This window comes from Rhinolophus sinicus, chromosome 6 (assembly GCF_057876585.1).
Source record: "Rhinolophus sinicus isolate RSI-liver-muscle chromosome 6, RSI-T2T, whole genome shotgun sequence".
NCBI lineage: Eukaryota > Metazoa > Chordata > Mammalia > Chiroptera > Rhinolophidae > Rhinolophus > Rhinolophus sinicus.
This window is the reverse complement of record NC_142506.1, coordinates 30,588,655-30,612,475: the sequence shown is the minus strand read 5'-3', so window position 1 is coordinate 30,612,475 and position 23,821 is coordinate 30,588,655. Positions and strand designations below refer to the sequence as shown.

At 43.6% G+C, this 23,821-nt stretch overlaps 1 protein-coding gene across 3 annotated transcripts in view; it reads right to left on the bottom strand.

Annotated features, from left to right (window-relative positions):
- The window catches only part of SNX31 (sorting nexin 31), a 77,730-nt gene that overhangs the window by 41,021 nt on the left and 12,888 nt on the right, over positions 1-23,821 (bottom strand). For all 3 annotated transcript variants that reach the window (XM_019716373.3, XM_019716374.3, XM_074316486.2), the window contains exons 4-8: positions 20,855-20,919; positions 10,663-10,773; positions 6,375-6,465; positions 5,354-5,441; positions 2,220-2,289 (exon numbers count right to left, since the gene is read on the bottom strand). In XM_019716373.3, coding sequence (XP_019571932.3) covers positions 2,220-2,289; positions 5,354-5,441; positions 6,375-6,465; positions 10,663-10,773; positions 20,855-20,919 — 425 coding nt within the window. The remainder of the gene's footprint in view (positions 1-2,219; positions 2,290-5,353; positions 5,442-6,374; positions 6,466-10,662; positions 10,774-20,854; positions 20,920-23,821) is intronic.

The following is a 23,821-nucleotide window of genomic DNA, read 5'->3' as shown; positions in this document are numbered from 1 at the left end:
CTAACTATAAAAAGGAACTCTGCCACTCTTTGTTTTTCAGTGTAAGTGATAACTCCCATTCCATGTAGAATTATAGTGTAACTAACGTCCTGAAGTAGTTTAAAATGACAATTAGGCTCAATACATGCAATATATCAGCAACACACCTACTTAGCTAAAGGGAAAACAATACAGCTTTGTATCAGTTAGCTACTGCTGAATAACAAACCACTCCAAAAATATAGAATTGCTTAAAATAATACAATTAAAGCAATGTAACTGCTTAAAACAAAACCAAAGTCACCTAAGGAACTATGTGCCAAGGCTGTTTTCCTCTTCTGCTCTTCAGGAATCCAAAGCAGCACACTCCACCCAGTGAATATTACAGTAGGTTTTATAAATGCTTGTTATTCCTTTGAAAAGCTCACTGAAAGTAATGACTGACCTGTATTTCTCCCCTCTCTTTAATTTCAGTTTATGAAAAGCTACAGAGTATAGCAGCTTAGAATCATGCTATATAAAAGCCACCAGCAATAAGTATTGTTAAATCCCTTTTCTTCATCCCACTGAATCCTTTGTCAGCAAACTTTGTGTTTCTTCTTACAACGTGGAGGGTTATTATGAGTTTATATGAAACAATGCATTTAAAACAAGCATTACAATGTCGGGCCCACCACAGGGCTTAATACTAATGTCATGCCAGAAACAGTTATAGCTTCCGGGGATACAGCAGTGAACAAACAAACACCTGCTTTTGTGGAGAAATCATTCTAGTAGGGAGAGAGACAATTAAAAAAATGTTAAAAATGGATAGACAAACATACACACATATATTTATATTTGTGCGAGGGAGGGAGGGGGAGAGGGGGAGAGGGGGAGAGGGGGAGAGGGGGAGAGGGGGAGAGGGGGAGAGGGGGAGAGGGGGAGAGGGGGAGAGGAGGAGGAGAGGGGGAGAGGAGGAGGAGAGGGGGAGAGGAGGAGGAGAGGGGGAGAGGGGGAGAGGGGGAGACGGGGAGAGGGGGAGAGGGGGAGAGGGGGAGAGGGGGAGAGGGGGAGAGGGGGAGAGGGGGAGAGGGGGAGAGAGAGAAAGGAAATGCTAAGGAGAAAATAAAACAAGTGTGCAAAGATTTAGGGTTTAGTCTGAGTGAGATGGAAAGACTCGGGAGAATCTGAACAGGGCAAGGATCTGACCTGCCACTCTGCCTGCTGTGTGAGAACAGACTGTGGGATCTCTCATGGAACTCCTTAAAAGAGGTTTCCACACCTCCCTCCCAGAGCTGCCAGGCCTTAGAAAGGATCGGGCCTCCCATGATGCTGACTTGGGGAGCCCTGTCAGGGGTGCTGGTGAAGCAGGAGGGAGAACTGAGATGGGGGTAAGCGGCCGCGTATGATGAGGCAGCCTCTGCTGACCATTACACTGCTTAGCAGAACCTTCACCACGTGAGCTGGAGAAAGGAGTGGAGGCCAAACTCTAAATTTACTTTTCTGGGGGTTGGTGGGTAGGGGGAGACAGGATCAACTACATAATTTGCAGGGCCTAATGCAAAATGAAAATGCGGGGTCCCTTGTTCAAAAACTACTGAGAATTCCAAGATGTGACAGCAGAGCATTAAACAAGCAGTGGGTCCTTCTGAGCACATGGCCCAGTGCCGGCTTCACAGGCCACTTGCCTGTGAAGCTGGCCCTGGGGGCTGGAATGTCACTTGTTGGCTCAGGGAAAAAGAAGATAATGCTAAAATGAGATTTAGGGACCATGTGTACCTTTCAATTATCAGGGATGTCATTTCTAGGCTCATGTAGATTAGCCCAGACGATGGGTGTCAGCTGCAAATTCAGACAATGATTGTTAAAATGGAGGTAGAATTCTTTTTTTTTCCTCCAAACACTCTACTTTTTTATTTTGATATTTTTTACTGTGGTAAAAAATATATAACATTTATAACTTTAACCATTTGTAAGTGTACAATCCAGTGGCACTAAAAACATTCACACTGTTGTGTCACTGTCACCACTCTCTATAGCTAAAACTTTTATCATCCCTAGCATAAATTCTTTCTCTACGAAACAATAACTTCTCCCCTCCCCCAGCCTCTGGTAACCTCTATTCTACTTCTGTCTGTATGAATTTGCCTACTCTAGATATGGAGATAAAAGTCTTAACTAGTATAATTCTTTCTAATGGCTTCAAACCCAAAAGACTTATAATATGTGGTGTTTTGATGGTTCTTGGTTTTCCTCACCTGCATATAGATCAACTTCACAGCTGCTCTGCAGTCCATCAGCATGGAATCGAGGGATGGGTCCATGTACCTGCATAATTGAGGAGTATTAGGTTAATTAATTTAACACGGCTAATGGGTACACCTGGGAGCTCATGGGCTCTGAAGTGGTGCCTTCTACACTTTGAACCTACACCCCCTTTTCTGACCAAGCTCCACCCATCTACTTGTCTAACCTTCAATTTGTCCCTCCATCTCTTCTGTTTCCTTTCCGTATACTGTAAGCTCTTGCCTAGTGGGCACTGAGAGCAAAGATGCAAAATAATAATAATAATGATAAAAGCTTTAGGGGAATGCTCTGTATCCCTATTCACACTCAGCCCCACTTGAGTCACCACGTCCTGCATGCGTTTTCCCCACCCACAATACCTGGCATTCTCATCTGCCCAGTGCCCACATTCATATCACCATCCTGTACCCAGGTGACCTTTGTCTCTTGTCTGAGCTGCTCCAGTAAGCTCCTCACCAGGCTTTCTGCCTCAGTCGTGTTCCCTCAATCTCACGCTCCACATTCCAACTGGAGTGGTCTTTCCTGAGTAACCTTTTGATTCTCATAGTCCCAGGAGTTAGATTATTTATCCTGCTCACTTCCAAGTCCCTTCATGGTATGCCCCAGCTTTCATTTCCAATTTCATCTCTTACTCCCCTCCCCAACACTCTACATTCCAATCATATTTTCTCCCTTCTCCCACTGCCTGGAAGACCACACCCCTCACAGACCGCCTTCCCTGGCTTATCTGCCCCTCCGCAAGCCATATTTTCATGGCCCCTCCTCTGATCCCTACTCTGCAAGGCTGTGTTAGGAGCCCACTCTGTGCTTCCTCAGCACCTGAGTTTATCTTGATCACTGCTCTGATCAAGTTGATATTGACACTAGGTGTGAAGACCCCTGAGCTTAAGGGCTGGGTCCTATTCAGAGTTGCGCCCCTGGCAAAATGACTTGTCTGTCTAATGTCTGTCTAATGGAAGCAGAATCACCAGGATGAAATGAAATAACAGTTACTGTATAAGCACAGTGTCATGCTAAGAATTGACAGAAACTGTCAATAAAGGGTGAGCTACGGCTGGTCTGTAACAAGTCTGGTCAGAGGTAAGCAGAATCACTGCACTCAGACGTGTAGGGCGAATAGACCGATGGCATTGGCTTAAACAAGGAAAAGGATGAAAATGTTACTTAAAGAGCAACTTCATTACTTACATTCCATTTAGCTATTTTACCCACTCTCCCAGGGGCCCCCTGTGGCAGAGAATAGGAACTGTTGCATCAGAGAGTTAGAGCCCCCAGACCCATCCCAGACTGGGGCTCTCAGAGGCCAGGGCAGGGTCTGGAAGGAACTATATCATTGGAGAGATGCACCAGGGAATTTATGAACAGAGAAAAATCCCTAAGACTCCAACTAGGCCTCACTGCAAGGCCTCACCTGCTGGGAATCCCACAGCTCGTGGCAGTCAAGCTAGGCTCCCTGCTCCCATCTCACTCTGGAAAGGGGACCAGGCACCTGTGGGATGCTATGCCAGGTTCTCACGTTCCAGTGAGCTGATTCTCACCTCTAACAGGTGAAGTGGGACCACCTTTCATCCCAGTTCCCATGAGCAAAGGCAATCTGCCTGGATACAAGATGCTGGCTTGTTATGCAGTAGACATTTTACCATGCACTTCACTTATGATCTAGAATTTACCCATTTAATAAAGACACAGGCAAAGCCCAATTTCTAATTCGAGCTTCAAGGTGAGGAACAGAATCTTCATCTGTCCTGTATCTCAAGTTCCCTGGAGAGCTCGTGAGCAAAAAAGTCTAAGCCCCAAGGATTTTTGTTGTTACGATTATCAGCATTATTATCCTCAATATAACAATAACAAACCAGACCAAAAGTTATTGAGTATATGACCCCATATAGATAACTTTATTTAACCCTCACAATAATTCTATGAGGTATACGCTATTGTTATTATTCCCATTTTACAGATAGAGAAACTGAGGCTTAGAGAGCTTGTTGAATAACTTGGCTAAGGTTATTCAGCTAAACCCTATGAGGGTTGGGATTTAGATTCATATACGTTGATCCCAGGAATAACTGAGTTCAGCCTCTTACTATACTAAGCAGCTTCCATAACTACTCTATAAACGCTTAGATGGAATTCCTAGGGGTTTTTCCTTTTCCCTTCTCAGGGTTTCACAGATTTTGACCATTTCTCAGAAATACTTTTGAGTAACAGTAAATGAACTTCTAGCCTTGCTGGGTATATTCTTCCAAAATTCAAAACTGCAGACTGGAGGTCTAGCAGGGCATCACAAAGTCAAGATAACTGCTATTCCTAGATTTCAAAATGCCTTTCTTTCAAGCTTCTGTGCTCAGATTACAGAATAACTGGGCTGGGAGAGGGTAAACCAAAGAAGCAATCCAATGCAGCCATGGGAATAAACCCTGGGAACTACAGGTTATACGATGTGTGTGGGGGTGAGCTGGGGAGTGTCTTTGTTATTTTCTTTTTGTTTGCTCTCCATAGGGCCCTGTGTTTCTGGGGGGAATGATAGTATTTTCAGCAAAGTGTCCTATCAATCTGGGAATATAGCTGGCCCTGGTATAGATGCATTTATTGTTGGAATCCTTTAGGAATGTAATCCGACTGTTTACAGTTCAAGTGCACTCCGAGTTGGCTGAGTCCACCTTTTGCCTTCAGGGAACACCACAGTTCAACAGATGAATCAGACCTGTTTGTAACCATCAACAAGTTCCTTCAATTAATAGTCAGTAACCCATTCCAAAACAAGTCCACAGCCCACAATTCTTCACCATTACCTGCTTCAATCCCACCCCAACAGCCCTTGTTTTTCAAGCCGTATCTTCATGGCTGCCACCCTCAAGACACCACCCCTCGAGTATTTCCTTGAGACCAGTATAAGTCATCTTCAACATCCTATCCTTTCGGACAAATAGCCTTGTTCATTCCCCCCTCTCTCTTCTTCACTGCTTTCCTCTTCACCTTCCCAAAGTTCCTGCTCTGTCGTGAGCTGTTGGGCTGTGAGACTGACAAATTCTGATCAGCAATGGTAAGACAGCCTCAAATGCCTACTGTCACAATGCTTACTCACCACTTCCTGAGTCCAACCTTGCAGTTTTCCACTTCAGAACTTCGAAGACTCACATAAGGGAGTTCAAAGTCTGCCAATTTTTTCATGACTAGAGAAAGGGGAGAGGACATCTTACGGGTTGAAACAGCACAAATAGTTTACATACAGTGGCTTTAAAATGAGAACACAAAGCACTATGTTGGAAAGAATAAAATACAATAATAATATTCTCTTACACATGTATGTAGTTTTTAACTTTCTAAATTTTTTTCAGAAAAATAAATAACATTTTAGTCTCATAAAATACCAACACCATGAGAGAGAGAGAGATTTTACACTGTGATACAGATGAAGAAACAGGTTCAGAAAGATCCTGTGCCTTCACCAGCACACCACAGATCCCAGTGGCCACGCCCACACACAAACCCTTAACTTCCAACTCAGAACCACCTCCCCACAGTTTCATGAAGACATATGAAAACTACTTGAAGATAACTGATAGCATTTCACAACTGAAAAATTTGCAATATCTAGAAATGCACTATAAAGCAAAAGCTATATGAATCATACTGTCATCTTTCACTATCTCATTACATCTTTTTTAAGAATCTAAGAACTTATTTATGTCATCTGCATTTTCTAGCAAATATTCCTTAACAAGGAGAAATTATGGCAATGGGGGATGCCCTAACGCCTGGAATTTAGCGCTCCATCCACAAGGGAATTGTGGTGTGGCTGGTGGTCAGCAGCCAGGGCACAGTGGTGAAGGTGACATGGACATCATTTGGGACCGGGGCAGATAGGAGAGGAAGTTACTGGAAAACCCTGACCTCTTGCTCCTATCTGTGCCACCTCTCTGGAGCTGCTCATCCTGAATACAGACACAACCTCCCACCCATAAACTTTTGATCCAGGGGCTGAGAAAAGTAGTAGAGACCACACACTGGGGAGTTCCCCTGGGGGATAACCAGCTGTGACTCCTGCATCTCCTGGGCGGAGTGCCTGCCCATACCTGCCCACCCTGTATTCCTTCTCTCCTTACCAGACAGCTTGCCCTCCTTGTAAAACTGAATGAGAAATAGGCCGAAGTAGCCCAAGAGCTCACGACATAGTCCAATTTTGTGTGACACCACCTTTAACCAAAAACAAGGGGTGGGGAGGTGAGTTATTAGTATCCACCATGCTTATCGTAGTGTGCAGAAAGAAGTTGAAATTGCCTATAAACATCTATAAAAGTGCTTTAATGGGCTAGCAGACATTAAATGTTTTCTAAATCTAAAAATGGTACATACTCATTTGAGAAAATTTAGATATTCAAAAAAGTTAGAGTGAAGAAGAAAATCTGTCTTACCACAATGGGCCTGAACTGGCCTCAGCTGAGGTCGGTTGCCCCCTCCCAGATGTGGAGTCTCCGGGATCATTTTGGACTTTATTGTCCACTGGGGGGCAGCAGTCATTCTCAATGAACATCTATACTTCTGTCAGAGTGCCCCCAGCGCCCTGCACTTCCATTTGCCTTCCTAGGGGCTGGATTGCTGGAATGGGAAAAAGGATGTTCCCCCACTGCTTGGCTGTCATATAAAAGTGTACCAGCTATTATCTGCCTTTGACACTCCAGGCCTGCTTCTCTCTCACGTCTCCTGTGATGTTCAAGTCTAATTTATATGGCATTTTTGCAGTGAAATCCTCAGATTCCAGGCTGGGGCTGCCCTGATTTCATATTTCTTTTTGACGTTCACATCAAAAGGCTTTCATTTCAACACCAATGGGTTCGTTTTTACCAACAGGTCACAAGGCTGTAACATTCACCTGCCCTTAGCAGGACCGTCCATGCTACCCCAGACTCTCTCCCTTTCTACCGACCCAGCCCAATCCCTCTTTAAGACTGGGTTCCTGAGTGATTTCTTTGCATGCCTCACCTGAAATCTCTGGGTCATCTCTAACACCCACGGACTCGCCTTTACAGCACTGTGTGAGCTGATGCTTCAGCCATGACTCCAAGTTCTCCCGGTGGAAGTTGTCCTAATACCAGGCTCAAAGGGGGACCTTTTCTTGTCAGAGACCTGAAAATTACCTCGTGGGGCAGTCTTACTAGGTGGATGGTATGAGAAGGTGTCCTTAGGACAGCTTTGCAAATAAAGAGCCTGGGAACTTTTTATAAGTTTACTCAACACTTAACCCCATTCTCCTTTCTACCTCATTCTCCCCCACACCTCTGTAAAACAAACAAAAAAAACCTAAACCACAACACAGGGCTCTGTGTGCATGGGTGAGTGTGCGCTGATAGGTAACATTGTAAAGACATCTTGTCCTAAAATAAATATGACCCATGTCCACTCAAATTATTAGATTTCTCTCTTCTCTGACTCATTCCGTGAAGACCACAAGCTTACATGCCAAGGCAGATAGAGGGGTGGGAAAAGGAGAATGGAGAAGCTTTTATATAATTTATATAGACATAAATAGAAGCACCTTCTTTTGAGAGGAGTAAGCATCTACGTAGAGACACAATAATATTCCCTTCTTAGCAGATATTAACAATGCTTCAAAACACAAATGCCAGCAATAAAACCACATTAGCGCAAATGCATAAAAAATGAAAAAAGGATTTTTAGTATACTGTTAGTCTTTAAAGAGTCCAGCAAGATGGGGGTGAAGTCATTGGTAACAGCAAAGTGAGAGTAACAACAGCAAGTGTGCTTGAGAAGATACAGACCATGATTTTTAATTACAAAATTCAAATTAGTTTTATGCCAGCTATAGAATTTCCCAGCCCCTGGAAGAGAATCCACATTTCTGTTTGGCCACGTGCTCACTTTACCTTTTATAGAAACTCCACCACCTTGAAGGTAGAACCTCCAGTTAAACGTACCTGATACTAATGACGTCAGTGTCATGGGTTGGAATTTCTCACAAGCAATGTGATTGGAAGAGAGAAAGCACATTTTTCTGAGATCATAGATGTGCCTAATTAAATTTAAGCTATTAGCTATAAGGTGAACAGGACAAAACAGATGGTACTGTAGAACCCTAGCCTTACTGCCCTACTCAACACTTATTTAGCACTCCCTCTTCTATCAATAACAATACCAATTATGATCAGTAACCAGAACCCACTGTTGAAGGAACATGAACTATTTCTATAATTCCTTAGACACTGTCTTGAAAAGTTAAGTAGCTTACCCAAACTCACACAGCTACGACATGGCAGCTGTCATGCAGGGCAGCCTGCGGGGTCTCTGTTCCCGCTCCCCACATAAGAACGCAGGACATGGTGAGGCCAAAAAGGAATACCCACGGAGCCATAGGTAGGGGAGTCACACCACTATAGTCTCACTGGAGGCTGGATTCACACGACGTGCGACCTGCTGTCTGCTTTGTTGCCAACCGACCAACTCTCCTTGACTCCCCAGCACAGCCGTGGCAGTTATATCAGTGGCCAATGGCTAACCGCTACAGCTAACGGCCAACTAGCTACAGCTGATGGCCATCTACCACCTGAGCCAGCACCTTTCTACGTGAGGCCGAGAGCCTGGAAACTGCTCTCTGGGGCTCTGTCCCCACAGCAGCATTTTTATTTGAATCCAGGACTTGTCCTAGCCGCAACAGATAGGAGACCCCAAAATCCCACCAGCAGGCAGTTTCAGCTGCAGGTAAGTCTCAGTTGGCCAGTGAACCCCGTGTGTTGAAAACATGTCAATAATAATGTCATCAGGCAGGGCAGGTACTCTTTAGTGCTCCACAGGCCCAACCATTTCCAAATCATCTTACATCCGCAGCTGCGCCTGAGTTACCTGCCTGGCCCCAGAGGGATCTGAGTGTGTGGTCCTCACTGGTACTATCCTCCGCCTTCATTCATGTGCCTGTCTCTCATTTTGTAGGTCCCAGGAAGGCAATTGAGGGAACTTTGATTTGGGGTTTTTGGGGGGATAAATCCCCTAAAACATTAAGCATCAAGGGCGTTTGATGCTTTTTAGAAAGCTCATTCTGGAAATCAGTGTAGAAGATTAGCAAGACTGGAAGCTGGGAGGCTAATTTCAGGGCTGCTATAGAAATCTAGCTGAGAATGATGAGGGCTTGAAACAGGAGTGAATAGGAAAGAGACTTGGGATACAGTGGCCGGAGGACTCGGGGGACAGGGAGGAGCCCAGGGTAACTTCCCATTGGGTGGCCTCAGTCAGCTGATACTATTCAACCAGGTCAGCAATACAGGAGCCATGAAAAGGCTGAGGTCGGGTGTGTGCAGTGACTTTAGCAAGAAGAAAGGTCCAAAACAATCATACTCAGATGGGGCCAAGACCTAGAGAAGGGGTGTTTCCTAATCTGGGGACACAAACTGCTCTTCTGAGGCCAGGAGGGTACCAGTGGGCTTGAATCTGAATCTCCAAGCTAGAAAGAAGAGCCACAATGCAGGGAGGAGCCACCCACCCCCACTGTCTTAGGTAAAGACAGCTTGAGAGCTGGGAGCCCAATAGGCAACATTTCTGTTCATTTCCGGCTCAGAAGGCATCAGATACCATGACCCTAGCACGAGAACTTCCGGTCCCTGGCAAGGTCCTAGAAACTTCCCCACTTCCTCCTGTTTATAACTTTTTATGCTCCTAGGTATGTGTCTCTGGAGGATTAGAACTAAAACCCTCTGAAGGAAAGGGGCCTGGGAGCACTGTGTGGATGTGAAAAGACGTGTCCCCTCAGCAGCCCAGCTCAGAAGGAGGATAGGCCCGGGGCAGAGCTGGTGACAACCACATCTGAAGGGGAGGATGCTTTCTGGGGCGTCCTTGGAGTTCTCAGAAAACTGACTAAAACCGGGAATGGTACAGAATTAGACCCACTGGGGTGTGGATTTCAGTGGCTTTCTCTGTGGGGGAGGAGGGACACGTCTTTCAGCCTTTGAGAAATCCACTATCCCTGTCACTCTCTCCTAGAATCTGTCACCAGTCCACCTGGATGCAGCCTGTTTCCTACTCATCTGGGCTCCAGCCTCCTTCCTGCTCCCAACAGTGGAGCACCCCATAATAAAGCACTTTTCATGTTTCCAGGATACATCCCTAGCTGAGTTCCAGGAAACTGACAACAGCCTTAAGAAAGCCCTAAGAAGTCTCCGGAAAATTGATGCCCACAGAGAAAGTAAAACCAAAGGGGCTACGGGAATGGCTGTAGCTCAGATTCCCTGGTCAGTCTTCCAGAAAACCCCAGCATCTCTACAGAGAAGTCATCCAGAGTAAAATGAGAGGCAGGAAGCTTGTGGAAGATAACCAATCCTAGTCCCTGCCTTCAAGTAGACTACTTCCTCAGTTTAATTTGGGGGCTGGTGTTTGGATAAAGTTTACCTCTAGGACTCTTTCGACAGTGTCTGATGTTAGAATGTCAGCTTGAATGCTCCTTCCATCAGGCAAAAATACGTCCAGAGAGGCTTTCTTGGTAGTGATGCCAAACGTGTCCTGTGAGCAAAGGGAAAGCACGGTAAGCCCACACAGCCTCAGGGGCCCCTCGCTGCCCACACAGCCTCAGGGGGCCCTCGCTGCCCACACAGCCTCAGGGGCCCCTCGCTGCCCACACAGCCTCAGGGGGCCCTCGCTGCCCACACAGGCTCAGGGGGTCCTCGCTGCCCACACAGCCTCAGGGGCCCTCGCTGCCCACACAGCCTCAGGGGCCCTCGCTGCCCACACAGCCTCAGGGGCCCTCGCTGCCCACACAGCCCCAGGGGGCCCTCGCTGCCCACACAGCCTCAGGGGCCTCCGCTGCCCACACAGCCTCAGGGGGCCCTCGCTGCCCACACAGGCTCAGGGGCCCTTGCTGCCCACACAGGCTCAGGGGGCCCTCGCTGCCCACACAGGCTCAGGGGGCCCTCGCTGCCCACACAGCCTCAGGGGGCCCTCGCTGCCCACACAGGCTCAGGGGCCCTCGCTGCCCACACAGGCTCAGGGGCCCTCGCTGCCCACACAGGCTCAGGGGCCCTCACTGCCCACACAGGCTCAGGGGCCCTCGCTGCCCACACAGCCTCAGGGGGCCCTCGCTGCCCACACAGCCTCAGGGGCCCTCGCTGCCCACACAGGCTCAGGGGCCCCTCGCTGCCCACACAGCCTCAGGGGGCCCTCGCTGACCGTCAGCAGTGTCCTCTCCCAGGGCCCTGGGGTACACAGTACCCAGAAGTACATGAGAGCAGAGATTTGGAGGATGGCGTTTTGGGGGTGCAGGGTGGGGATTAGAAGGGATATGGAGAGAGGCCAAAGCAAAGCATAACATGCAGCTTGAATGATTTCTAAATAAACCACAAGGCATCCACTTTAGGAAAGAATCACCCGCGTGAGCCTTAGTGGTCTCAGATTTTAACTCTCATTTTGAATATTTCCAGGCATCCCTAAAAGTCCATAATGTGCAGTAATTTATGATTCTGCTATAGTGAAAATCTCAAGTGTGCAAACTCTGAGGCCTGGGGCAGCAAGTCACTGTCTGCGCGTGGGTGCCCAGCTGAGTGCAAACACCCGCAGCTCAGTGAAGTTCTGCTTGTGCTTATGTATTCTGTGAGGGGACGTATGTGTGCTAGAGGTGAGTGCAAATCTGGGGACCTGTGAGGTTCCGGGGTGGGGTGCTCTAGAATGTCAAGGACATGCTAGACACTGGAAGGCTGTCTGAGTTTAGGAAAGTGCAAAGCTGAGGATAGTGCTCAGTTACCACAGAGAGAAGGACCCCCAGGAGGGCATGGCCAGTGGTTGCCCAGACAGGCCTCATAGTGTAGCTGCAACTGGGAGTAGGCTGTTTCTAGCACCTCCCAAAGGGGATCCTGTCAGTTCACAGAGCTGCCTCATGGCCAGGAGGCTGAGTCAGGTCACAGCCTTTCTCATCCCAGGATCTACAATAGGATTAACCCCTAATGTTCCATCATCCACTGTATGTATTAAGCTCACTTCTCTCCTAGGCATTTAGAATGGTACAAGCTATGGGTCATCTCCGGGAGAACTGAGAGTCACTCAAATCGTTTCTGTGTTCTAAACCTACTATATAAGCCAGAATATTAGTAATACAGAGGGTGGAGTCAGGGGGTGGGGTGTGATCTCTTTTTAGTGACTAAAACTTTTTATCCAGCCCAAGTATCCTTTCTGGTATCAGGTTGGGGAGAAGAGATCCAAATCGTCAACCTGAAGATTGGAGATTGCAAACTTGGGGCTCAGGTAAGCTGACCAGGTGAAACCCTTCCACCTTAACAGGCAACACCTCCCTTTTCCTTAGTCTTCCTGAACACACCCCCACCCAGCCACGACCCCTACCCCATTCCCAGACAACAGATGAGATATTAGGTTTTATAGGAAACCAGAGGGATCCAACAACTCAACCACATTGTCCAGTTATCTCAAAAGGCCAATCACATTAGTGGCAGGCTTATTTTGCCTAATTTTGCTATCAAAAGGCAAGCTGTGACTTTAAATTTTAACTCCCCCTCTCCATCATACTTATAATTACTAAGTTTCTATGATTCGTAACCTAAGCACTTTAGAAGAGAAAATCTGCTGTTTTCCGAATTCAAAAGGCTGGTCCAAAAAAACAACATATGTGTATGAATGTATTATGTCTACACATATAGGCAACTGTGTAAATAGCATATTATTTATGAATAAACACATCTAATTTGTTACATACAAATATACTGTTAGGTCCTGATACTGATCCTTGTGCTGTATGCTAACTGCTCCACATACAGTAGCTCATTTAATTCTCAGAACAACTCCATGAGGTATAGATACTTATTAATCTCCCTTTTTTCAGGTGAAGTAAAAGTTCACAAAGGTTAAATAACTTGCCTGAGGACACACTAGATGGTGGCAGAGGCAGGAGGCAAGGCCAGCTCCACATGACTCTAGGGCCTGGGCCCTAAGTAGAGTGGACACATCCCCCAGCTGGTCCAGGAAGGTTCTAGTATGAGCCTGGCATCCAGCATTGCTATGGACTGAATGTTTTTGTCTCCTGGCCACGCTCTCGCCCTCCACCCCACCCCACATTCATATGCTGAGGCCCTAACCTCCAGTATGATGGTGTTTGGAGCCGGGGCCTCAGGGAGAGGATGTGTTAGGTGAGGTCATGTGTCTCAGGATGGGATTAGTGCCCTTATAAGAAGAGCGACCAAAGAGCTTGCTCTCGCTCCATGCATGCACAAAAACTAATTTATGTCTCATAGGTCTAGGCATTTCTGTTCTTAAGCTACCCAGTCTGTACTTTGTTATGGCAACCAAAGTGGTCTAATACATGTGTAATAATTATAGCACTCCTTTCACTCCCCAAAGTGTCTGTTTGGATAAGTTATATAGCCACCCGGTTACCACCATAATACCAGCATAAGGTACTATGTTATGTTGTTTCCCGCCACATAAAATAAGTTTCCGGCTACATAAGAATTTGCCACTTACTGATCACTGTGTTTGTCACTCTTCAAACAGTCCTATGGCTTCTCCCTGTCAGAACTGGCCGTGGAATCAGCAAATGCAGAACCACCTCCCAGGTTTTCCCTCCAAGCGTCGAGGGCTGGGACAACCCATTTCCCAGAATCCTTTGAGAATCACTCCAAGCCCTTCCACAGAATGTCAGGGCCACCGGTTTGCCTCCTCCACCACATAGGCTCTGAGCAATCCCCATACAACCTCAGGCCATACTTTGTTCACTTCTACTTTTCCAGGGGAATTTTGGAAGGTTTCCCTAGTTCCCTGCAGTCATTATAGCTGATTGATTGTGAACCACACCAGGACCCCCCCAAAACCCCATACTTAGCTGATACACAGGTAATCAGTGATAAGGGATTCCCCAGAGTAACTGTTGTAAATAGTCCTTTTCTAGGTATACCTTTGCTCAGGTCTTGGGTTCTTAAAGGTTTTGGGCCTATAATCACAGATATCTGTTGCCTCAGGGGAAAACCACTCACAAAATCAATGGAAAGAATGTGAGTGTTTTTTGATGATTCTAAAGGAAAGCCTACCATTAACTTAGGTTACCTCAACGCAACTGCCAATTCAAACCATATTACAGACCAGTAAAATATCGAAATGATATAAATGCATGTCTTTATTAAATTCTTCTGCGAAGGAAAAATGAGGATGCAGATTGGACTGGTAGAGCAAGTCAGATTATAGATGGCCCTGAAATCAGACACTTGAGAATTTTATTAAAAAGGCAAAAGGAAGCCATAATGATTCTGGATCAGGGAAATGGAAGGATAGAAATAGAGTTATAGAAAGATTTGTCTGGAAGTGTGGTGCAAATGGACTAGAGTCTGGAAGATGGGGGAGACTCAAGATAGGTGGGTTGCAGTAATCCGTGGGTAAGGTACTAAGAGACTGGGCCAGACCACGGGCATGGTTAAGAAGCACACAGTCCACAGAGCAGATGCTTAGGTGAGCCGCCTACCTTTCCCTCTCACTGCATGTGACCTTGTATACACCTGAAAGGTCCCTTTCCCTCTTTACACCTCATTCCTTCAGCTCTAAAATAAGGATGGTAATAGCGCCCACCTCATAGGGCTCTGGTGAGGATTCAAGGAGGTAACATGTGGAACTTGGAACAGCACTCATTACAGTCCCTGAAATGGCAGCTTTATTGCTTTGTTATTGTTGGGAATGAGGAGGAAGTTATATCTTTGATTTGAATTAGTGGCAACAGATAAAAATTAAAGGAATCAAGGAAAGAGTCAGGAAGATGTTTTCAATACTCATATCTAATCAAGTTCAGAGTCCTGTACATTTTATATCTTAAACTACCTCTTGAATCCATCCCATTTTCATCTCCAGAACCTTAGACCCAACAGACGTCTCCTCTCTCCAGACGCCTACCATGGCCTCCGTATTGGTCTCCTGCCTCCATTCCATTCTTTCCCTCCTATAAAGCACTCTCCATACAGCAGCCAGATTTTACATATATATACTCTTTTGGGGTTTTTTTCCAACTTAAGGACATTTATTTGAGGAAGTGTGGGGGAAGTGATTGAAGCCCCCAAAGTCCTTGGCATGTCCTTTGGGACTCAAAACACAGGAGAGAAATATTTTTTAATGCAAACCTAAGAATGTCCTCTTGCTTAAAATCCTCCAATATTCTTACATTGCTCATTGGACACTAAAGAGAAAAGCACTGTTTTTCTCTATTCACACCAATACTTCTGACACTAACTACCTGGAGTTAGCACAGACCCCAGAGGTTCAGGGCTCAGTCCCACAAGGCTGCTCCTCCCCAACTTCAGACACCAGTCGCAAGTCCAGGCCTCTCATACTTCAGGCCAACCAGCTATTAGTCGGGGGTTCCCATGACACACTCCTCAAGTTTGATAATTTTCTAGAACAGCTCACAGAACTCAGGAAAGCTCTTTACTTACAATTACCCATTTATTATAAAGGATACAACTCAGGAAGAGCCAAATGGAAGAGGCAAGGTATGTGGGAAGGGGCGCAGAGCTTCCATGCCCTCTCCACGTACGCCACCCTCCCAGCACCTCTGCATGTTCACCAGCCCTGAAGCTCTCCAAACCCTGTAGTTCAGGGATTTTTATGGAGGCTTCCTCACGAAGGCAGGCGTGACCAACTATTAACTCAATCTCTCACCCCTCCCCAGGGGGCTGGAAGTTGGGGCTGAAAGTTCCAACCCTGTAATTATGCCTTTGACCAGTCCCCATCTCGAAGCTATCTAGGGGCCCCCAGTGACTAGTAATGTCATTAGCATACAAAAATACACTGTTTTTTAAACAAACTGCAGTAACATTGGTTTATAACATTATATAAGTTTCAGGTGTGCAACATTATAACTCCACGTCTATATATGAGTCTTAGAAGCTCTGTGCAAGACAAGCCTATCACCCCATCACTCAGGAAATAGCAAGGGTGTTTGGAACTCTGTGTCAGAAACCCAGTTCAGAGACCAAATATGTATTTCTTATTCAGTCACAGACACCCAGCCTTTTGCCACTGGTCAGGTTGAGACAAGTCAGTTGGCAACCACCCCTTAACTTTCCTTCCTCCTTCTCTCTAGCAATTATCATGTTTCCCCAAAAATAAGACCTAGCCAGACCATCAGCTCTAATGCGTCTTTTGGAGCAAAAATTAATACAAGACTTGGTCTTATATTACATTATATTATATAAGACTGGTCTTATATTAAAATAAGACACGGTATTATATTATATTATATTATATTATATTATATTATATTATATTATATTATATTATATTATGGTGCATTAGAGCTGATGGTCTGCCTGGGTCTTATTTTGGGGGAAACACGGTACCTGCAGGTTTCCTCCCCCAGTGGAGTTCTGGTTCCATTAGAAAGAAAGAGGAAGGAAGTTGAGGGTATTCTCCTTCAGCTGGGGCTGCTAATTTTGAAACAAATGGCCATTTTTTCAGAATGGAGGGAGGCTATGTGAGAATGAAGTCAACAAAGAGAAAAAGCAGAGCTTGGAGTAGAGAGTGGGAAAAGAGTGCCAGCCATACTTCGACTTTTCATTTAAATGAATAAATTTTGCATTTGTGACTTTAGTCCTTGCAACTGAAAAAGGGCTGACTAATAAGGAAGTAGCTGAATTCTACCTTATCCACTCTAAGTGTTTATTTGTTGAATGTTCTTGGCTTTTTTATACTTAATTTGTTTACAGCTGGATTAGATGGCTGCTTAGATGATAAACTCCTTCAGAGCAGGGATTATGCAATAAATTTATTTTGAACAGTGCCTGCACAAATAGGTATTTGAAAAATCTTGGTGCCGTATTTCTCAAAATAATCCAAGTGAGAGGCTGAAACAAAACTAGGATGGTGTCATCTAAAACGGAACATTTAAACATTGATTGTTTATACACATTACCTCCCTCTCTAGTCCATCACTGCACATTTACACTACTGGTATTTTAGAAGAGAACATTAATATTAAAGTCTCCAATGTTCTGTTTAACACAGCAACAATGGTTTCAGTTGAGATAACTTTCTCTCAGTGGGTAACCTCCACATTAAGGCAGGTAAAAGTTTCAAGGATCACCCAATTCTTTGCCACTGGTTGGAATGAGACACATTGGCTAGCAATTGGCCCTCAGTCTCCTTCCTTCTCTCTGGCATGTCCTACCAGTTACTTCAGTCAATAGAGTTCTGACTCACACTCTATTTCAACCTTCTTCACTTTCCCTGAACCACCAACCACATCCCTCAACCCACCAGGTGGCCTCGCCTCCTATAACTACAAAAGAAACATCAAGAAGGGACTCACTCTACTTATACTCATAAATCTTGGACCATGAACGTTGCCTAGCCCTATGTTTGTCTTTCTCTTTGTCTCACACTTGGTTTAAAAGGCATCCTTCCTCCACTCAATCCCAATTCACGTTCAGTCCTCCTTCCTCAAGTACTTGGTGCCATTGCTTATCAAGACCAATCCCGCCCACTCCAGTCTCAAACTCTCTTTTTCTACTGGCTATTTCCTACTAGCAGGAAAACTTACTCAAGTCTCAGCTTTAACAGAGACTCTGCATGGATCCCCTGCAAGAAAAGAATCTGACTGGATAGACTGTGGGGAAAATTCTGTTTTCAGCACTGCGATAAGTATGGAAAGAGTCATATGTTTAAAGACAACTAAACATATATTTTTCTTTTAAATGATGCCTTTTTAACTCCAGGAATAACAAAAGTTGTTTTAAAAAGTAAAGGTAATTATAAACATTATTTATTCAGCAGTAAGTAATAGTTACATATGTATTAAGGTGATCAAAATACTAAGGATTTATTTTTTTTAATTGTTACATAACAAAATTGGGGAGAAGAGGGTAATGGAAGAAGGTGATACTAGAAAGCTGGAAGAAAAAAAATAGCTGAAACCCTCATCCCCATAACAGGCAGTCAGTAGATAATGTCTACAAATTGAAGAACAAGAGAAAGTTAGAGATGTATGTCATTAACCTCCAGATTTTTAAATCTGAAGAAAAAGCTAAAAGATTTGAAAGCTATTGCCTCTGGAGAGCAGGAGATGGTTATGCTATAATCCTTTTTAGCGCTATTTTACTTTTTAAAATATGAGCCCATTTTGCTTTGGAAAAAAACTATTTTGAACAATATGGTAAATAGGATAAATTATGGCATCGAAAGACCTTTATATTACAAAATAAAAGCCAGTGTACAACAGGTGAAATATTCTAGGTTTGGCATTGTGATCAAGGAAAAGTTTGCCTCTCTTTGTGATCTGAATTTTATTAGAATGTGTATAATTAGTAAAATGTAAAAGCAACACACAAAACACATTAGAGGAAAAAAGCCAACTGGGTAGATTCGGAATGCAGAAAAACAAAACCTTAACTAAGCTGTCATCCTGATCTAGGGTGGATCAAGAAACAAAATGAACAATTCACACTAGAAAATGGAACACATTTATCTTTAAGAAACATAGAAAGTCTTCCGTACCATGGACTGCCTGAACACACTTTAAACCATGTGCTAACTCCTTTCATCAAATTTAATAACCTGAGAAATTTGTTAATTTCCCAAAGATCAATCAGAGTGCTTTATTGATTCTCTCTGAGGTAGAGGATGTCTGATAGCCATGGTGCTTATTCCTGAGTTTTCTTATCCAAGAAAATCCATACTTGGACTCGCCAAGCTCTAAATTTCCACCACCTTTAATAATGGGCCCTGATCATTTAGCTACAAGGGAAACATCCTTAAGAGGAAATGAGGAAAATGAGGAAATACATCCTCGAAACATAGCCACGATGGGCAAAACTTCCCAAATACATAAGTTACCCTAACTTCCCAGGCACACAAAAGCCACTCCAAATACCTTCTCAGCCTTTTTCTCTCAAATACATTGTTCACACGAGGACATAGAACATGACAGTTTAAGAACCAAGAACATAAAAAGGTCTTTAGTCTAAAGACTTCAGTTTTGCCTTTTCAAAAGTCCCTTCATCTACAGCTAAGATGGCTATACTGGATCTTTTTAGTAATAAAATCCAAATATTATCATTTATCAATATACGTCTTACGTCCCAAGCTCCTAGAGGCTGTATCTTATTTACCTGTGTATTGCCTGCAACACTTGGAAATGTGTTGTGGTGGAATGGCAGTGTACTCTGAAGTAAGAGGATTCAAGTCTCCGCTCTGCAAGTTTCTTCTAGCAATTTTACCTTGGAAAATTTTATAAAACTCTGAGCCTCAGTATCCCTGTCTAATGAAACTGCCTAGGAGTTCTTATGAGGATTAAGGATGTGTAATTGAAAATAGCTTAGAACTTAGCATCTAATAGGTGCTAAAGATATATTAGTTCCTCTTTTGTTTTTGGATATTGTATATAATAGAATTTATAATATTTCCAATAAAGGTATACACTTACATTAAAAAAAAAATTCCCTTCATCTCGAAGGTGATCGATCACAGAATATAGTAAGTCAAGTGAGGCTAGACACACAACACAAGGGGGACCCAGTGGGAGGCAGGGCTAGGTAGGCTACAACCACTCTAGAAATACCTCACAACCTCAATGGAACAAAGGCTCTGGATCCAGGCTTCCTGGGTTCAGATCCTATCTCTTCCACTTACAAGACAGGCGTCCTTAGACAAGTTACTTAACCTGAAACCTGAAAAACAGATACTAATAGCACCTCTTCTAATAAGTTGGAAGAGAGAAATGAGCTACTGTACCTAAAGCACTGGCCTAGCCCAGATTAAATGTCCCTGTAGAAGCAAACCCCTCTTATTTTTGCAGCTTGCCTTTGGCCATCGTTGGCAAAGGCTTCCCTCAGACTCCTGGAAGGTCACATGTATTCATGTTTCTTATGTTGTGCGTCCTTGCCCAGAGACGGGAAGATGTTCTTGTACTTGCTCAGCCCTGGAGAGCCAGGTCTGTGAGCCTGTGATTATTTAGCAATAACCACTTGGAAACGGCAGGCCAAAAACATATGAGATGCAGTGGAAATATCCAGGTGGGGTCTGTATAAAACTGAGGTGAGGAAGCCTCATCCCTATCCTTGGACTCCTTCCATGGTCTGGGACATCCACGTATCACCACTGCTCATTCCTGCCCTCACAGCTCCCACCAGCCCTGCAGGAGCAATCCTTTTTGCTGCTGGTAAATCACTCTCGCCCTAGAAGGAGCCAGGGGAAGGGTCTACTGGCAGTTGGAGAAGGCCCACCCCCCATAAGAAGTGGTGACTGCTTCCCTTTTCCTAATATCGGTCATGAGTCTCCCAGACCACCAGATATTACTGCTTTGTTATTTTTTCCTCTAGTGGGAATAAAAGCTAGAGTAAACTCTTATCTCCCTGCCCACCCCAGAAATCTACCAATACGAGCTTAGATGTGACTTTCTTTAGAAAGGCTCCTGACCAAGATGCCTTCCACCACAGCCCTCAGACACACGCCCATCCTGTGTCAAGTCTCCAATGTTCTGTTTGACATGCAACACTGAATCAGTTGAGGTAAGCGTCTGTGGGGGCTGATGGCTGGAAACGCTCACATGGTTAACCAAGACACATGTTCTGCATCGAAATATGACATTAGTAAAGAAGAGCAATCTTACCAGCTGTACCCGTTTTAAAAAATCAACGAAGACATCACTTCTCAACATGTTTGGGTCCACGGTTACTGAAAAACATGGACAGCAAGCTAGGTTAGCATGGGGCTGGGTTGATTTCTCTATTAAAATGCTCTGTCCTCCAGGGAATCCTCCAGGCCTTGCCAGCACATTGCTGCCTCCTTGAAGACAGTGGACCTTGTGACCTCTCAGATACATGAAAATCTGCAGAGCTTGCCTCCTCCAGGCAGCCCTGACAACATGAACCCCTCACACCAATGCCATGTGACTGTTTCCAGGAATCTCCCTTTAGTCATGCATACCCAAATCGCTCCATGGCCATCTTACCAAAGGGGATGCATGAGACTTCCTGATGATGTGGATAAAGGCCACGCCTGGGAAAGTGACCCCTTAAGCACTGTAATCATTTGTGAAAGGCCAGTTGTTAAAGGAGGGTTTTTTTAAGATGTGAGAAAATAAACCAAGAGAGAGCAAACATTTTTTAAATATTACATTTTGAGCTGGGAAGGGCTTATTTAACAGGTCTGAAGGAGGCATGTTCTCCATTTCAAAAGATGAATGGGAAATAGATGACTTCTAAAATTTTCAGTTACTGTGTTTTAAAAGAAAATGTGCAGCCATGAGAAATAAGGAGGATAAATCTATAATTGCTGATCTAGAATGATCTGTCAGATATGTATTTTAAGCGGAAAAAATCAACATACAGAAGAATTTTCTTTTGCTATGAAGGACATCTGTTGAATTGTTGATGAAGTTTGAATAAGGTCTCTAGATTAGAAAACATTATTGTATCACTGTAATTGCCTGATTTTGATAATCATATTGTGGTTATAGAAGGGAATGTCCTTGATCTTAGGAAATACAGAAGTATTTAAGGGTGAAGTGGTTTGTGTGTGCAACACAAGTGTCTCAAAAGTTATATTTATATGTACACATACACATACATACACACACATAACACAAACACACATAGGAAAATGAAAGAGAATAAAACAAATGTAAAATGTTAATATTTGAGAAATCTGAGTGAAGAGTATACAGACATTTTTGTGTTATTTTTTTGTGACTTTTCTGTAAGTTAGAGATTCTTTCAGAATAAAAAGTTTTTAAAAATCAGATAAAGTATGTAAATTTCAATTAGCGTTAAATCATAAAATCCTCTCTGAACCCAAGGTCATTAAGTTTAGTACCTATGCTTTCTTCTATGTAATTTACTGTTTCAAGTTTTATGTTTAGGTCTTTGATCTATTTTGAGTTAATTTTGGTATATGGTGACAGCAGTCTAGTTTTATTCTTTTGCACATGGCTTTCAAACATTCCGTCTTCTTATTTCTTTTCTCCATTGTATGTTTTTGGCTCCTTTGTTGAAAATTATCTGCCCATATATATGTGTGTTTATTTCTGCATTCTCAATTCTATTCCATTGGTCTGTGTGTCTGTTTTTCTGCCAATACCACGCTGTTTTGATTACTGTCACTTTGAAGTATAAATTGAAGGCAGTGAGTGTGATACCACCAGCCTTGTTCTTCTTTCTTTGGATTGTTTTGGCTATTCAGGGTCTTTTGTGATTCCATATAAATCTGATTTTTTTTTTTCTATTTTATGAATTTGATCTCAAAGGCAAGGGAAGTACAAGTGAAAATAAATGAATGGGACTATATCAAACCAAAAAGCCTCTGCAAAGCAAAATAAATCATCAACAAAGCAAAGAAACAACCAACAGAATGGGAGAAGATATTCACAAACAATACCTCCAATAAGGAGCTAATATCCAAAATATACAAAGAATTCATACAACTCAACAACAACAAAACAAACAATCCAATTAAAAAATGGGCAGAGGACCTGAACAGCCACTTCTCAAACAAATGGCCAACAGATATCTGAAAAATGCTCAAGGAAAATGCTATTAGGAAAATGCAAATCAAAACCACAATGAGCTACCACCTCACATCTGGTAGAATGGCTGTTACCAACAAGACAAGTAATAACAGGTGTTGGAGAGGTTGTGGAGAAAAAGGAACCCTCATACACTGCTGGTGGGAATGTAAGTTGGTATAGTCACTATGGACAACAGCATGGAGGTTCCTCAAAAAATTAAGAATAGAATTACCATATGACCCAGCAATCCCTCTTCTGGGTTATCTACCAAAAAAAATCTGAAAACATTTATCCATAAAGATATGTTTACCCCTATGTTCATTGCAGCATTATTCACGGTAGTCAAGACATGGAAACAACCAAAGTGTCCTTCAATAGATGATTGTATAAAAAAGATGTAGTTCATATATACAGTGGATTATTACTTGGCCATAGATGAAATACTGACATTTGCAACAACATGGATGAATCTTGAGATTATCATGCTAAGCAAAATAAGTCAGACAAAAAGTCAAGAACCATATGACTTCACTCATATGCGGGATATAAAACGGAAAGCATCAAATGAACAAGACAAACAAACAAAAATCATAGACACAGACAACAGTTTAGTGGTTACCAGAGGGTAAGGAATGGGAGGGGTGATAGAATGGGGTAAAAGGGGTCAAATATATGGTGATGGAAGGAGAACTTTCTCTGGGTGGTGAGCACACAATGTGATATATAGATGATGTATTACAGAATTGTACACTTGAAACCTATATAATTTTACTCACCTCAGTGTCACCACAATAAATCTAATTTTAAAAAGTTTTAATTTCAATTAGTATTAAACAAACAGGGATATAATACACACTATTATACACTATCCTCAGATAGTTTCGGAGGAATACGTAAGACACCTGTAATAGTGTTTATTTCTACAAGCCTGGGTGGGGGTCTGGGGTGGAAGGGAATGTACCTTTTATTGTATACAGTTGACACTTGAACATCATGGGGGTTAGAGATGCTGACCTCCATGCAGTCAAAAATCTGAGTATAACTTTTGACTCCCCCAAAACTTAACTAGCT